The sequence below is a fragment of the Hemiscyllium ocellatum genome, chromosome 45 (assembly GCF_020745735.1).
Source record: "Hemiscyllium ocellatum isolate sHemOce1 chromosome 45, sHemOce1.pat.X.cur, whole genome shotgun sequence".
Classification (NCBI taxonomy): Eukaryota; Metazoa; Chordata; class Chondrichthyes; order Orectolobiformes; family Hemiscylliidae; genus Hemiscyllium; species Hemiscyllium ocellatum.
The window spans coordinates 22059810-22075489 of record NC_083445.1 but is presented as its reverse complement, the minus strand read 5'-3'; the positions used below and the strand labels follow the sequence as shown (position 1 = coordinate 22075489).

At 43.4% G+C, this 15680-nt stretch overlaps 1 protein-coding gene and 1 long non-coding RNA gene across 4 annotated transcripts; one reads left to right on the top strand and one right to left on the bottom strand.

Moving 5' to 3' along the window:
- Positions 1-1153: 1153 nt before the first annotated feature.
- On the bottom strand, positions 1154-7660 carry trappc5 (trafficking protein particle complex subunit 5). 3 transcript variants are annotated; one of them, XM_060855006.1, is made up of 3 exons: positions 7572-7660; positions 7236-7290; positions 1154-2780 (listed from the first exon to the last, which is right to left on the bottom strand). In XM_060855006.1, exon 3 carries the CDS (start codon positions 2771-2773, stop codon positions 2207-2209), a length of 567 nt encoding a protein of 188 aa, XP_060710989.1. In that variant the 5' UTR covers positions 2774-2780; positions 7236-7290; positions 7572-7660; the 3' UTR covers positions 1154-2206. The 3 variants fall into 3 exon arrangements, with proteins under 3 accessions (XP_060710989.1, XP_060710988.1, XP_060710990.1); XM_060855005.1 differs by lacking the exon at positions 7236-7290; XM_060855007.1 differs by lacking the exon at positions 7236-7290 and having other exon boundaries at positions 7585-7654.
- Positions 7661-7792: 132 nt separating this feature from the next.
- LOC132835926 (uncharacterized) lies at positions 7793-15189 on the top strand. The gene is made up of 2 exons (XR_009647313.1): positions 7793-8078; positions 12202-15189. It is a non-coding gene; the product is annotated as an uncharacterized LOC132835926 (long non-coding RNA).
- The last annotated feature ends 491 nt before the right edge of the window (positions 15190-15680 follow it).

Here is a 15680-nt window from a genome sequence, read left to right as displayed (position 1 = left end):
ATGTGGAACAGACTCCAAGGACGATCAGCTTCCTTCTGCTCCTATATCGTTATGCAATAAGACTGACGAGATTGCTCCACAGACACAAGTGCCAAATAGTTTCCTTCTGCACTGCAACGACTGTGTCACCAGTACCCAGAGACATCCTGAGGTGATGAAAGGCACTAAAGAAAGGCAGTCTCTTACTTTGATGTTCAGCTCAGCATAGTGTATTGAGGTTAAGCAAAGAAGGGTTAAGCTTGATCAAGCAAGGGATAGTGTTATTTCTGGTAGGGAGGTTATGGGTTAGGAATTGCTTCTGTTTCCATAGTGCTAAAACAACCCAGTAACCCAGCAGCACAGTGCCTTAGTGGTTAGCACTGCTGCCTCACAGTGCAAGGACCCTATTTCAATTTTACCCCCGAGCAACTGTGTGTGGAATTTGCATTCTTGGTCTGCGTGGGTTCCCTTCGGGTTCTCAGGTTACCTTCAACAGTCCAAAGCTATGCGGGTTCGGTGGATTAGCCATTCTAAATTGCCCAATGTATCCATGGATGTGCAGGCTAGATGGGTTAACCATGGTAAATATAGGACTCCAGAGATTTTGGGGAGGGTGTGTGCGCGTGTGGTATGTTCTCTAGGTGATCGGTGTGGACTTGATGGACTCAATTCCATATTGCAGAGATTCTATTGGAACAGAAAAAGCTGGGGTGCAGGTACATAGTTCCTTGAAATGGCGTCACAGGCAGACAGGGTGGTGAGGAAAACATTGGGACATCCATGTTACAGCTGTATGGGAGATTGGTAAGGAGCACATTCGGAGTACTACCCAAAATGTTTTGGTCCATCTTATTTTGGACAATCTTGCATTCAGAGGGGGATTTTGGTGCTCAAAAGATTAGTTGATATTCCTGTAACTATACCATTGAGGAAAAACTAGCCACAAAATTAGAGGAAGAGAGCTACCCAGAGGCAAAAACTCAAACAGGCAAAGAATTGGAGCCTTGATTAGATAAACAAATGATTTCACTGTGCTGATGATAACCTCTTAGATTTTACACACTTTTTAGAGGGAGAGGCTTTTCTCTGCAGCACACACCGACTTGGAACTGAAACTACCAGGGAGTTAAACATCAGCTACACCCATTTTAATCACAAATTATGAGACAGCCCATTCTCTTCACATCAATTTATTTTGTTTATTGGATTTATTGAAATAATATACACAGTTGTTCATAGTTCTTTTTCTGCTTGGGCTGGGTTCAAGTAAAAGGATTAACTTCACATGGAGATCGGACAAATGAACCACCTCAACATAACACTGGGAAACAAACCCTCAACTCAGACACTCAACCATCTCACAATTCTTCAATGAAGGAAGAGAAACAAAGCAATCTATTGTCAAATATGAGTGGTTTCAGGTATGCAGTGCCAGTAAACACTCCCAGGACAGGGACAACAGAGGGTTAGATACAGAGTACAGGTCCATCTACTACTTTAAACCAGAAGTGAAGCTCCCTCTACACTTGGAACACCCTCAGCACAGGTATGCCATGGGGTTGACACAGTGTACAGTTTCCTGTACACTGTCCCCAAACATTCTCCTCCAGCAGCCCCACCTCCCCACCATACAAATACTCCCAGAGCAATTACACACAGGGTTAAACAGAGAAAGAAGATTCCTCCACAATGTCCCTGTGAGACAAGAACAGCCCTAGATGCAGTTTGCCAATTTCCAGAAATATCCCATATCCCACATTCAGTGGTCCTTTTCAGGGGATTAAAACTGAAATCTGTAAAATCCTGTCCCACTGTTCATGCTAACTATTACCAAGGTGAGAAAAATTCCTAAATCGAGGCAGCCTCGAGAGTTTTGCCACCATCTCTGCAATCTGATTTTATAACTGGTAACTTTTCCATACAAGTTCAGATAGTGCAAACACTCGGAAGAGCTGGCCTTCTTTCAGATATGATTTGTATCGGTCAGGTCCCACAGCACAGGGGAGGCTACTGCAGGACAGAGCCAGGAACAGAGGCCTGATCATAGCAGAATCTTGGAAGTTGGAAAGCTCAGTGAGGGCTGAAGGCAAGATTATTTCAATGTTACAACAGGTAGCAAACATTCACTGGTTTGAGAAGGGCAGGATGGTGGATGGTGTGGTAAGAGAAAGGGGAGGGTTGAGGGCTGAGGGCACCTAAACAGGGCAGAGTGAGTTCGGGCGGAAGCTTAGCGTCCATCCAGAGCTTTATCTCGCGCGATGACCGACTCGTCAAACTTGATCATCAGCGTGGTGCCCTTGTGCCAGTGAGCAGTGACCTTGGCAGGGAAGCCACTGTAAGATAGAATGGCCTCCACGATGCCCGCAGTGAAAGAGGCACAGTTTAGCGTGCTGTTCTCCTTGGGCACTGAGATGTAAGCGTTGATGAGGGGCTCCTTCTCAATGATGTAGTAGGTCTTGTCGTCATCATTGGCCTGCTCCAGTTTGTCAGCCTCCTTGCCGAACAGTGCCTTCCATACGTTGACCTTGATGAAGAGCAGCATGTTGATGACTTTGGTCTCACGCTTGCCATTTTTCTCACGCATCACCAGCACATCCAGGATACGCATGCCGACCTGCTGACCCAGCTCAGACAGCTTGTTCTGCAGCTCTGACACAGAGTACACCCGGTTCTGACAGTATTGCACAATCTCGGAGAAGAGGAGAGCAAATGCACTCAGGCTGACCTCAGTCTTTGGACGAGTTAGCGAGCGCTCCAGGATGGGAGACTTGCCCCTGGTGAAGCGCGTGTCCATGTCGAATCTTTGGAAAAACAAAGAGGAAATATAATCCCAGTTGCTGCATCCAAGCAGTTCTTAGCTGTCATCATCATGTATGTATTTTGACACAGTGGGCCATTTGGCCTATCAAGCCCGTGTTTCCCTGTACAGCAATTCACTCAAGTCCAACCCCCAATTCTATCCCAGAGCCCAATACGTTTCCTTTTGAAGTCATAGAATAGAATAAGAATCCTTAATGGTGCAGAAAGAGGCCATTTAATCCACACCAACCCTCTGACCCAGACTTAGCCCTCTCACCCACCCTATACCAGTAAACCCTACATTTCCCATGGCTAACCAACTAGCTTACATAACCCCTGACACTATGGAGAATTTAACGTGGCCAATCCACCTAACCCTCACATCTTTAGACTGTAGATGGAAACCCGATTACCCAATGGAAACCCATGCAGACATGCAGGTCTTGGGCACCTGCCATTAATTTCTCTTTTGCTATCTAACCCTAACATTCACGCCCTTTACATCCAGGATTCTCCAGTCTCAGCCCCACTCTGTTTTTACAGGAACATATTTACCCTGTAATCTGATTATTATCCCTTGATTGTTTTCCACTGGTTTGACACTGATTTATCTGTAAGTAGCTGCTCCCAGTCTACCTGGGCTAAATCATTCCTTATCCTTGTAAAATTAACCTTTCCCCATTTTAGAGCTTGAATTCCTGGCCTATCCTTACCCTTTTCCATAACTAGCCGAAATCTAACTGAATTATGGTCACTATCTCCAAAATGATCACCCCTGTTGATACATCTTCCACCTACCTGGGCTCATTTCCCAATGTTAAGTTCAGAACTGTTTTGGGCTTTCTACATACTGGCTAAAAACACTGAAAAAGTGTTATTCCTTCCTCACCTTATAAGTAGAACTGTCCAGTTAATATTTGGGCCCTTAAAATTTTATACAATATGGGCTGTTCACCCTCCCCACTTCAGAATGCCCAGCTGCTGTTCACTGACATCCTTGACCCCGCCATCCAGAAGGCAACATACCTATCATCCTGGCGTCACGTCACAGAGGTACCCATCTATTCTCCTTATTAATGAGTCCCCAACCACTACTGTCTTTCTACATCTCTTTCCCCCTCCATGAACAGCAGACCATGCTCAGTGGTCCCCATTGAGGAACTAACACAGTAAAACAGCTTTTAAACAAGATGCATTCAGAAGACTCCTTCGCTCCCTGCTTCGTCTCCTCCTCCTCACTAGCACCCATTCCTTCACTGCCTGTTTTTTCTTAGAGAGCGATCATATCCCGAGATGTGCCAGCTACAAACCTCTCCGTCTCCTGAGCAGACCCTAGAGCAAACTGCTGTTCAAGCAAACACGAAGATTGGTGGAGTTTGTGGGTAGTGTGGAGGGCTCATGTAGGTTGCAACAGGACATTGACAAGATGCAGATCTAGACAAAGTGGCAAATGGAGTTCAACCTGGAAAAGTGAAGTCATTCACTTTGGACTGTCGAATTTGAATGGAGAATACAGGGTTAAAGGTAGGATTCTTGGCAGTGTGGAGGAACATAGGGATCTTGCGGTCCACATCCATAGATCCCTCAAAGTTGCCACCCAGGTTGATAAGGAGTATGGTGCGTTGGCTTTCATTAGCAGTGGGACTGAGTTTAAGAGCTGCGAGGTTATGCTGCAGCTCTGCAGAGTCCTGGCTAGACCACCCACTTGGAATATTGTGCTCAGTTCTGTTTGACTCATTATAGGAAAGATGTGGAAGCTTTAGAGAGGGTGTCGACAAGATTTATCATGATGCTGCCTGGACTGGAGGGCCTATCTTATGAAGGAAGGCTAAGGGAGATAGGGCTTTTCTCATTGGAGCAAAGGATGAGGGGTGACTTGATTAAGGCATACAAGATGTTGAGAGTTAAAAAAAAAAATCACACAACACCAGGTTATAGTCCAACAGGTTTAATTGGAAGCACTAGCTTTCGGAGCACCGTTCCTTCATCAGGTCGTTGTGGAGGACATAATTGTAAGACACATAATTTGGAGCAAAAGTTTACAGTGTGATGTAAATGAAATTATACATTGAAAAATACCTTGATTATCTGTTAGAATGACCATGATAGTTTCACCCCTTTCATACGTAAATCACAGAACTTTTTTAAATTACTTGCTCAGGTTAATTGTAACAATTGATGTCAGTGCAGGTAAGATGTTGAGATGTTGAAGGCATTAGCCCCCTGTGTTCCCTGTTTGTGCCATAATGTTTAGATTGATTCTAATCTAAAAAGTGCGTTAAAAAGTGCTACACAGATTCATGCAGTTTTTGAGCAAAATACAACATAATTCTGCAAGTATAAATTCATCCCACAAATGTATATGTGTATGTGTGCATGTGGTTTTGTGTGTATGGTCTGGGATGGGGATTTGAGTGTGTCTGTGAGAGTATGTGTGTGTGTGAGTGTAAAGTGGTCTAAGTCTGTGAGAGGGTGCATGTGAGAGTGTGGGAACATGTGTGTCTATAGGAGTGGGTGTGTGTGTCTGTGTCTGGGGTGGGGGGTTGTGAATGTCTGTGAGAGAGAATGTATGTGTGTGTGAGCATAAAGTGGTCTAAGTCTATGAGGGGGTGCATGTGAGAGTGTGGGAGTGTGTGCGTCTGTAGGGGTGTGGGTGTGTGTGTGTGTCTGTGTCTGGGGTGGGGGGGTTGTGAGTGTCTGTGAGAGAGTGTATGTGTGTGTGTGAGTGTAATGTAGTCTAAGTCTGTGAAAGGGTGCATGTGAGAGTGTGGGTCTGTAGGAGGGAGTGAGTGTCTGAGTGTGTGTCTGTGCGTAGGAGTGCCTGTGAGCGTGTGTGTGCGTGTAGGAGTGTCTGTGTGTGTGTATAGTGCAATGGTGGTCACCTCTGCTCTATCAGCCAAGCAGAGGCTGATAGCTAAGTTTGGTACGTATAGGGAGGGCTTCAACTGGGACCTTGGTTTCAAGTCACACGACAGGTGATCACCATTGCACTATACACATACACACATACAGAAGCAGTCCTACACACAGACACCCACACACTCCCACACTCACATGCACCCTCTCACAGACTTAGACGACTTTACACTCACACACACATATACACTCTCTCACAGACACTCACAACTCCCACCCTAGACACACAAAAACCCACATGCACACATACAATATACACTTGTGGGGTGAATTTGTACTTGCAGAGTTACATTGTACTTTGCTCAAAAACTGCATGAGTCTGCTAACGCACTTTTTTGATTAGAATCAGTCTAAACATTATGGCACAGACAGGGAATACAGGGGTCTAACACCTTCAGCATCTCAACATCTTATCTGCGCTGACACCAATTGTTACAGTTAACCTGAGAATGTAACTTTTTAAAAAAAAGTTTTGAGAGTTACATATGCAAGAAGTGAAAACTATCATGGTCAGTCTAACAGATGACAGACTTAAACAATCAAGGTTTTTTTTCAATGTATAATTTCATTTATATCACACTGTAAAATTTTGCTACAAATTCTGTGTCTTACAATTGCGTACTCCACAACAACACAATGAAGGAGCAGCGCTCCGAAAGCTAGTGCTTCCAATTAAACCTGTTGGACTATAACCTGGTGTTGTGTAATTTTTAACTTTGTACACCCCAGTCCAACACCGGCATCTCCAAAAGATGTTGAGAGGCATAGGTAGAGTAGATAGACAGAGACAGTTCCCCATAGCAGAAAGGGGTATAATTTTAAGGGAATTGAAGGAAAGTTTAGGTGAGATGTCAGAGGTACAAGTTTTACACAGAGTGTGGTGGATACGTGGAATGCACTGCCAGCAGTGATAGTAGAGTCAGATACATTAAGGACATTTAAGCGACTCTTGGAAAGGCACATGGAAGTTAGTAAAATGAAGGTTAGTCTGAGTAGGATAAAACGCCAGCACAACTTCGAGGCAAAGGGCCTGCACTTAACTGTTCTATGTTCTAAACCCCTGGATTCAAATTGCTCCAGCTGGAGACACTTTCCAGACACATAGTTGGCCAGGTCTCCAGAAGCATCTAGGATTTCCCACATACAGTAAAGCAGGATGCACAAATCAGGATCTTCCCAGACATACTTTAACTAAAGGGAATATTTGCTTTTCATTACTCTTACTTCTACTTAAATACAGCCGAGAAAAATCTTATCCTTGTTTGTCCAGAGTCAAACTCATTACTGAACTGTCTGCTTCTCTCTAAGGGTCCTCAGTTCACCTGCTCCTCCTTATCACAGGATCCTTACATCACCTTCTCACCTCCAATGAGGGGAGCAACACTGAGGGAAAAGTTGCTTGTCAAAAGTGCTGTCTTTGGATGAGAATCTAATCCATGGCCCAATCTGCTATCAAATGCCATTGTCACACTGCTGCTCATGGGACTTAGCTGAAAGTTAACTGGTCACTGCGTTGCTACATTATAACAGGACAGAATTACCAGATTGGCTCTCAGTCAAGCCAGGTCAGCCTCAGGCTCTGAAAGGTACACCATCCTGAAGGAAAAGCGATGAAAGCATTTATTGATGTAAACAAGATACAAGGAGCAGCACAGTAACACCCTCAAACTCCCTCCCACACATACGTACCCAAGCCCCTGTCCCCCGGTCCCTTTCTTCATACCCAATCCCTCTCCCTGTCTCCTCCAAGAGTTCCCGCACCCACTCCTCCTGATCCCTCCCTCGACATAACCCTCTTCTCACAATCTCATCACTTCTCTCCCCGACTCCTTCCTTCTCTCTTTCCTCACTAATATACAGTTATTTATAATATTTACCTTTTGAACCTACAGAATATTTTCTCTCCCTTCGCCGCGATGACGGACAGTTACCGGGTCACGGGTCACGGCCCACCCTCGCCCATTCATTTCCGGGTTTCCGTGGCTCCGCCCGCTCGCCGTGTTCTCTCCTCTGATTGGATAGGCGGTGCCAACGCTTCCATCAATTGGGAGGAGCCTTTAAGTTGGTGGTGCTGCCACCTTTCGGCAGGTCCCAGCAAGTTCCCCTCACAGACCAGCTGTTTACCCAGAGGGTACTGCCCTCCTTTCAACCAGATATCAGGACTAGGGGCAGAATGGGCTGAGAGGCTGCTCCATATCCACATCAGATCAAAACCAAGAGGAGGTCTGAGGCAGAGAGAAACTCCGGTCTGCATGGAAGCCCATCTGCGGTCCACTACCTAATGACACCCTTCAGGCAGAGCCCAACATAGGAACAAGATTCAAACCCATCGAGCCTCCCTGGTTATTCGAGAAATTGACTGACCATCCCCTTGTGGGATATAGGTAAATTAATGTTACTTCTGCAATTCTGCAATTATAATTACTGATATAAAAATAAGTGAACTCACATCAGTGTGTAATTGTTTCAGCCAAGAGCTGATTCAACAACAATGGAAACCATGTGGAGGAAATGCATAATTGTTTTTTTGTATTAGCTAAAAATGTATGCAAGAAAGAAACGGGACTGTAAGACAATGGTAGATAATACAGCCCCTAGATAAAATGCTGTGAAGAGAGGCAGTTAAACTAGATATGCTTGTATAAACAGTAGGTATCAACATTTGTTTCCCACTTTTACAGAAACACAGGAACAAACCCCAATTAAAAGGGCTTAGTGATAAGATGCTGTGAGGGGCAGCACAGATGGAAGGAGTAGATCATGGTAAGGCAAGGATGTGCTCAAGGCAGGATGAGGTCAAATGGCCTTGTGAGAAGAAGAATAAGCATTTTTGTCACAGACAAGGCCATATAAGACAAGAGATAAACAGGAGTAATGGGTATCGGTCTTAGGGAAGTGGAGGATGTGAACAGGAGGGGAAACAATGAAATAAGAAAAAAAATGTAAGAACCAAATTATATAAATATCGAGTATTTGTTGAATTCAGTGTGTTTTGTCCCTGCCTTGTGGCCATCACACCCACTTGCAAGCGTAAAATAAATGACACTACTGATTCAGATCTTGTCTCGGACTGAAATTATTGCAGTGAGTGAGCTTTGTTTCTCACAATTGGGGGCTCGTCTGGGATGTTCTTCCATCGCCTGGGGGAGTGGCTGGCCCTGTACACTGGGAAGACGCGTCCCGTTCCCCATTGAGGAGCGGTCTTGTGTCCCGGTTTGGTCCGTTCCCTTGGGCGACTGGTACGAATCCCACAAGAGAGACATCTGAATCAGATGGTGAGGGGAGGTTGATGGAAAATATGTCAAAAAGGGGCCAGGCAACTCTGTACACAGACCTAAGTAAGAAAATTGACTTGTAAGTATTGCCTTGGTGGCCGGGATTGAGCTTTAGTAGTTAATAAGGGACTAACGAAGGAACTCAATATGGGTTGTGCCGTGGGTAAGGGAAAAGCCTCCGGGAAAACAGAAGAGGAACAAGGCAATGGAAATGGAGGTGGGGTCCCTTACAACATACCTCCAGAAGGTCCGTTGGGCAGGATGTTGTGGAATTGAATAAGTAATACTTGTACAAGGAAAAAAGATGATTAAATATTGTTGCTTTGTATGGACTAAGGAATCCATTCTTCGTCCCGCCGTCTTCTGGCCAAAGTACAGGTCGGACGAAGACTGGGTTTGTAAATATCTGAATTTATATGTCAATATGTGAGAGAGAGAGAATGAAAAGAATGTACAGCTGGTAGAAAGTTTAACCCTTTGTGATTTGGTTTGAATGCACATTTGTTTGTTGGTGATTGAATGTTTGAGTTTTATTCCCTGGAGCTTGAGTTCCAGGACTGTTTTGAATCTGATTTTTATTATGGAAACTTAACATGATTTCTTTTAAGGTTAAGGATTCTATAGAGATTATGAAAAAAAAACTCCTGTTCTTTTTACAGGTCATGACTGCCAGTTTCTAACTAATCTCTTTATCTTTACATAAAAGCGATTTATGGAGGACAGTTGAAGTTTCAGTTCAACATTAGATTGTGGTAAAAACGAAACTCCTATGGTTTATATCTGTGACCTTGGATTCGGCCATTGTTCATGTATTAGAAGTTTTTTTAACTTGAATAGACAAATTATTTTAAGGCAGCTTTGATTATTTCACGACCTATAGTATTGTAATTGAGCAATGATTGGTCAGGACTACTTAAGAAAACTAATTTTGGATTTAAATTAAGGGACTAAAACTGGGTGTTACAGTGGATTTCAAAATTGGGAACTGTATGCATTTACATTTTAAATATGAAATACTGAATAAATGAATGTAAATACATAAATATATTTACAAGTTAGGAACAGGCTTTAAAGTTAGTCAAGTATGAATTGATGAATTGGTGTTTGAAGTTATGGAGAGCTAGAAATATTGCAATATTTCTTTAAAAAAAGAAAAAGGGGGAGAATGTAATGACTTATCCCCTTCAGGGGTACCAATCCGGGACAAAGAGATTGGGTTTGTAAGTGCCCCCCCCCCTCACCAGTGGGGAGGTCAGAACATTTAAAAAGGAAATGAAGGTCCTGGTTGAGGATCCGGTAGGGTTGTCTGAACAAATTGATCAATGTTTGGGGCCCAGTCTGTATACATGGGCTGAGTTAATGTCTATTTTGAATATACTATTTACTGGGGAGGAAAGGGGACTTATACGGGGAGCAGCCATTAAAATATGGGACAGGGAACACCCGATTGGAGATGGGGATGCTGGATAGGTGAGATGAAGTTTCCCCTCAGAGACCCCCAGTGGGAAAATCAAAACCCGGAGCATAGAGAAGAAATGAGGGAATTGAAAGACCTGATTCTGAAAGGAATAGGAGAGGCAGTTCTGTAGTCACAGAATCTGACTAAAGCCTTTGAAGTTAGACAGGAGAAAGGTGAGACTCCTTCAGCTTTCTTCCAAAGATTAAGAGACTCAATGCGGAAGTATTCTGGAATGAACCCTGAGGACCCAGTGGCACAGGGTGTTTTGAAAGTACATTTTGTGACAAAGGCATGGCCAGACATACAGAGAAAGATACAGAAGATAGAAGGGTGGAGTGAAAAACCATTAGATGAATTGTTAAGAGAGGCACAGAAAGTGTTTGTAAAGAGAGAGGATGAGAGACAAAAACAGAAGGTGAAAATGATGGTAACTACAGTTGATGAGGTAGTTAAGAAAAGAATGGAACCAATATTGAGCAACCGGAGCAGCGGGTGGCATCATGTAGAGCAGAGAGGAAAGGGGAGAGGGAGAGGACAAGGGGGAGCAATTGATAGAGGGTTTGAGCAACAGGGGCAGAGATGGAGGTCTCCATAGGATGGATGCTATTATTGTGGAAAGATAGGGCATTTTAGGCGGGAGTGTCCTGATCTACAAAGGGAAGAAAGGGCGATTCCGCTTATGAATTTTGATGAAGTTATAGGGGTATCAGGGGTTCCTGTCTTCAGGGACCCACCAGGAATCCTTGAAATAAATTTAAAAAGGAAAGGGGACATTGTCTGTGAGCGACAATATCCCATTTCTATAGAAGATAAACGAGGACTGCAGCCAGTAATTGAGGGACTGATTAGAGATTAAATAAGATCCCTCATGACCACAAATGGTTTAGTGTGATAGATTTAAAGGATGCCTTCTGGGCTTGTCCTTTGGTGAAGGAAAGATTTAGGGGCGGCAAAAACAGCAGATGGGCATTGGATGTTACCCGATGGAAGGGAAATGTTGAACGAAATGATGATGTGAGAGATTATGGCTGTCCTACGCTAAGGCAGTCATTGGGGAGTAGAAACAATGTGTGATTTAGCTCTTAGGGAATATGGATGTAAAGGAATATATACAATTGCTAAACAAATATGTGAGGGATGTATAATATGCAGAAAGGTAAATAAAAAAGTCTTGAGAAAACAGACCCCAGGAGGAAGACACCCAGGATTGAGACCCTTTCAGAGTATACAAGTAGATTATACTGAATTACCAAGAGTAGGGAGACTAAAATATATGTTGGTCATAGTAGATCATTTATCCGGTTGGGTTGAGGCATACCCCCTAGCTACTGCCACTGCGAGTGGGGTGTTTAAAACAATATTGGAGCACATAATTCCCCGATATGGGCTAGTAAACCGTATAGATCCTGACCAAGGAACTCATTTTACCTCTAAAGTATTACAAAGGGTAATGAAAGGGCTGGGAATCTCCTGGGAATTCCATACTCCATGGCACCCACCATCATCAGGAAGGGTTGAGAGAATGAACCAAACACTCAAACGACAGTTCTCTAAATTAATAATAGAAACCAGACTTCCTTGGACCAAATGTTTACCTATAGCTCTCTTGTGAGTACGAACAGCCCCAAGGAAAGATTTGGGACTATCCCCCTATGGAATCTTATTTGGATTACCTTATCTGGGAACGAATGGAGAATTGCCAATTCCCGAAACTAAAGATTTGTTCTTAAACAAGTATATACTGGGCTTGTCCTCCTCTTTGTCTTTCCTCAGGAAACAGGGTTTATTGGCACAGACTCCACCCCTTGAATTCACCGTTCATCCCATCTAGTCGGGAGATTGGATCTTAGTAAAATCATGGACAGAGACTAAATTACAGCTGGACTGGGAAGGGCCGTACCAGGCTCTTTTAACGACTGAAATGGCATTAAGGACGGCGGAGAAAGGCTGGACTCACTACACTCGGATCAAAGGGCCAGTGGAATCTCCAGTTGAGGAAGAGGTCTGGACAGCTGAATCAACGCAAGACCCGCTGAAACTCAGACTAAAGAGACTTTGAGTAACTGATTATACAGTGGCGACATGAGCGCGGGATTATTTCTGTAGGATTGTATATTAAGTCGTTTTGTGCTTCAGCATGATGTTTAGAGTACTGGGAATGCTTAGAGTTATGATGCTAGCTCTCTTAGTATTGGGATTTTGTCAAATATCATTTTCATATGTGTTATTAATGGTTCCTGAGTCTGATAATCTACAAGTAATAGATGCTGATGCATGCAGTTTAGTAAATTGTGGGGATGTAGATAATCAGGGACAGTACCGCAGCTCAGAGATACATCTTGAGTCCTATGGGGATGGCCTTGAGAATGGTACTTGGTATAATGGTATCGTCACAGTACACCAGACCCCCTTCCAACCAGCTCGCGATTGTCCAGATAAAAAGTGTAACCCAATATACCTGACAATAAAGAAGACCACATGGCACGAAGCAATTCTGGTGGGGGGAGGGAGGGGGGAGGGGGCACCTATGAGATACAATTAAATGAAACATTTGGGATAGAAATGAAAGCAAATGGGAAGGATTTCTCTGGCTGTTGTTTCGAATTAGCGTAGGACAGGGAAAACAGGCAGAATTACTGGATAATGAGATACAACGTTTCACCCCTCCCGCTGATCCTAAAGTAGTAAAAATTATAGAGATAAAGGACTTGAAACAGACTATCAAAATAGAAACTGGGTACGGGGATGCAAATGCCTGGGTTGAATGGGTAAAGTATATTGTAAAAAGTCTGAACAAAAGCAATTGCTTATGCATGTGCCTCCGGTAGGCCAGTGGCCCAGGTGGTTCCCTTTCCGCTCGGATGGAAGCGAGACAGGAAGGGCATGAAATGTATGATAGCCCTGTATCAGGATGAGACTGCATGGAATGATAGGAATTGTACCTCCCTATCTCTGATGTTCCCTCCCTTGGAGAAGAAAGATGTACAAGTTCCCCCCACATTTTCCGCCACAGTTGGAAATCACACGTCTTGTGTGCGTAGACGAGGCACAAGTCGGTCTAGAGATTTGGGGGGAGCTGAAATTATGTACAGAGATTAAAAATGTTACCGAAATGGAGAAGGGAGGGAACTACTCAGCACTAAAGGTTCCCCGAGCGGATCTGTACTGGTACTGTGGAGGCAAAATATTGAGACCCACCCTACCTCCGGATTGGAGAGGGATATGTGCAATTGTACAATTGGCAATTCCATTTACCCTGGCATTTGAGAAGGAAAAGATAGTAGGGAAAAAGGGAAGGGATAAGAGATCACTGTTAGACACTTCTTTTGATGACAGGATTTATCTCGATTTGGTAGGAGTCCCTAGGGAGTACCTGATGAGTTCAAGGCTCGTAACCAGATTGCAGCAGGCTTTGAGTAAGCTCTCTTTTGGTGGGTAACAATTTATAAAAATGTGGATTGGATAAATTACATTTTCTATAATCAACAGCGATTTATAAATTATACAAGAGATGCGGTTAAAGGAATATCAGAACAGCTTGATGCGACAAGTAGGATGGCATGGGAGAACAGAATGGCCCTTGATATGATTTTAGCAGAAAAAGGGTGTGTGTGTGTGATGTTAGGAGGAAGCTGTTGTACCTTTATTCCTAATAACACTGCACCTGATGGTTCAATTACTCGGGCCTTAAGGGGATTGACTACCTTAGCAGAGGAACTGGCTGAGAATTCAGGAGTAGACACATCTCTCACGGAATGGCTTGAATCCTGGTTTGGAAGGTGAAAGGAGGTGGTAGTTTCCATCCTTACTTCCCTGATAGTAGTAGTCGGGGTATTGGTAGCCATTGGCTGTTGTATCATACCCTGAATACGAGGGCTCACCCAAAGACTGATTGAGACAGCCTTGATGAAACAGATGCCCCTAAAAGGAAATTAGACAGAGGAACTTTATCGACTAAATAATGAGGGGATGAGTGAGACCAAGATGGATGAAATCTCCGGAATGATGCTTGCGAATTTCGGGGGCAATGCTTAAAAGAAAAATGCAGAAGATAACAAATGGTAATTAAAGAAAAAGGGGAAATTGTGGGATATAGGTAAATTAATGTTACTTCTGCAATTCTGCAATTATAATTACTGATATAAAAATAAGTGAACTCACATCAGTGTGTAATTGTTTCAGCCAAGAGCTGAGCCAACAACAATGGAAACTTATGTGGAGGAAATGCATAATTGTTTTTTTGTATTAGCTAAAAATGTTTGCAAGAAAGAAACGGGATTGTAAGACAATGGTAGATAATACAGGCACTAGATAAAATGCTGTGAAGAGAGGCAGTTAAACTAGATATGCCTGTATAAACAGTAGGTATCAACATTTGTTTCCCACTTTTACAGAAACACAGGAACAAACCCCAATTAAAAGGGCTTAGTGATAAGATGCTGTGAGGGGCAGCACAGATGGAAGGAGTAGATAATGGTAAGGCAAGGATGTGCTCAAGACAGGATGAGGTCAAATGGCCTTGTGAGAACAGGAATAAGCATTTTTGTCACAGACAAGGCCATATAAAACAAGAGATAAACAGGAGTAATGGGTATCGATCTTAGGGAAGTGGAGGATGTGAACAGGAGGGGAAACAATGAAATAAGAAAAAAATGTAAGAACCAAATTATATAAATATCGAGTATTTGTTGAATTCAGTGTGTTTTGTCCCTGCCTTGTGGACCCACTTGCAAGTGTAAAATAAATGACACTACTGATTCAGATCTTGTCTCGGACTGAAATTATTGTAGTGAGTGAGCTTTGTTTCTCACACCCTCAACACCACTTTCCTGCACTATTTCCTCATGTCTTATTGGTCATTCATTTGCAGAAACTTATCAGTCTCTGACTTGTACCTGCTCAATGATTGAACTGCTACAGCCCTCTGAGATAAAGAACTCACCCTCTTGATTGAAAAAATTATCCTCATCTCAATCCCATATACTCCAAATTCTGTTCTGAACATTTTGATTTTTTCAGTGTTCCCAATGCCTTTCTGTATTTTATACAATGCACCACAGACACAACTAAGGTATAGAAGTCAATCAGATTTCACACAGACCCAGCTCTTCATCTCTCTCCTCCAATGCCCCAACTGTAACATCTACATTGTAAGAGAGCCCTCTCTGCCAATCTCTGGATTAGTAATGCTATGGTGGCTCAGTGGTTACCACTGTTGCCTCACAGCATCAGGCACCCAGGTTCAATTCCAG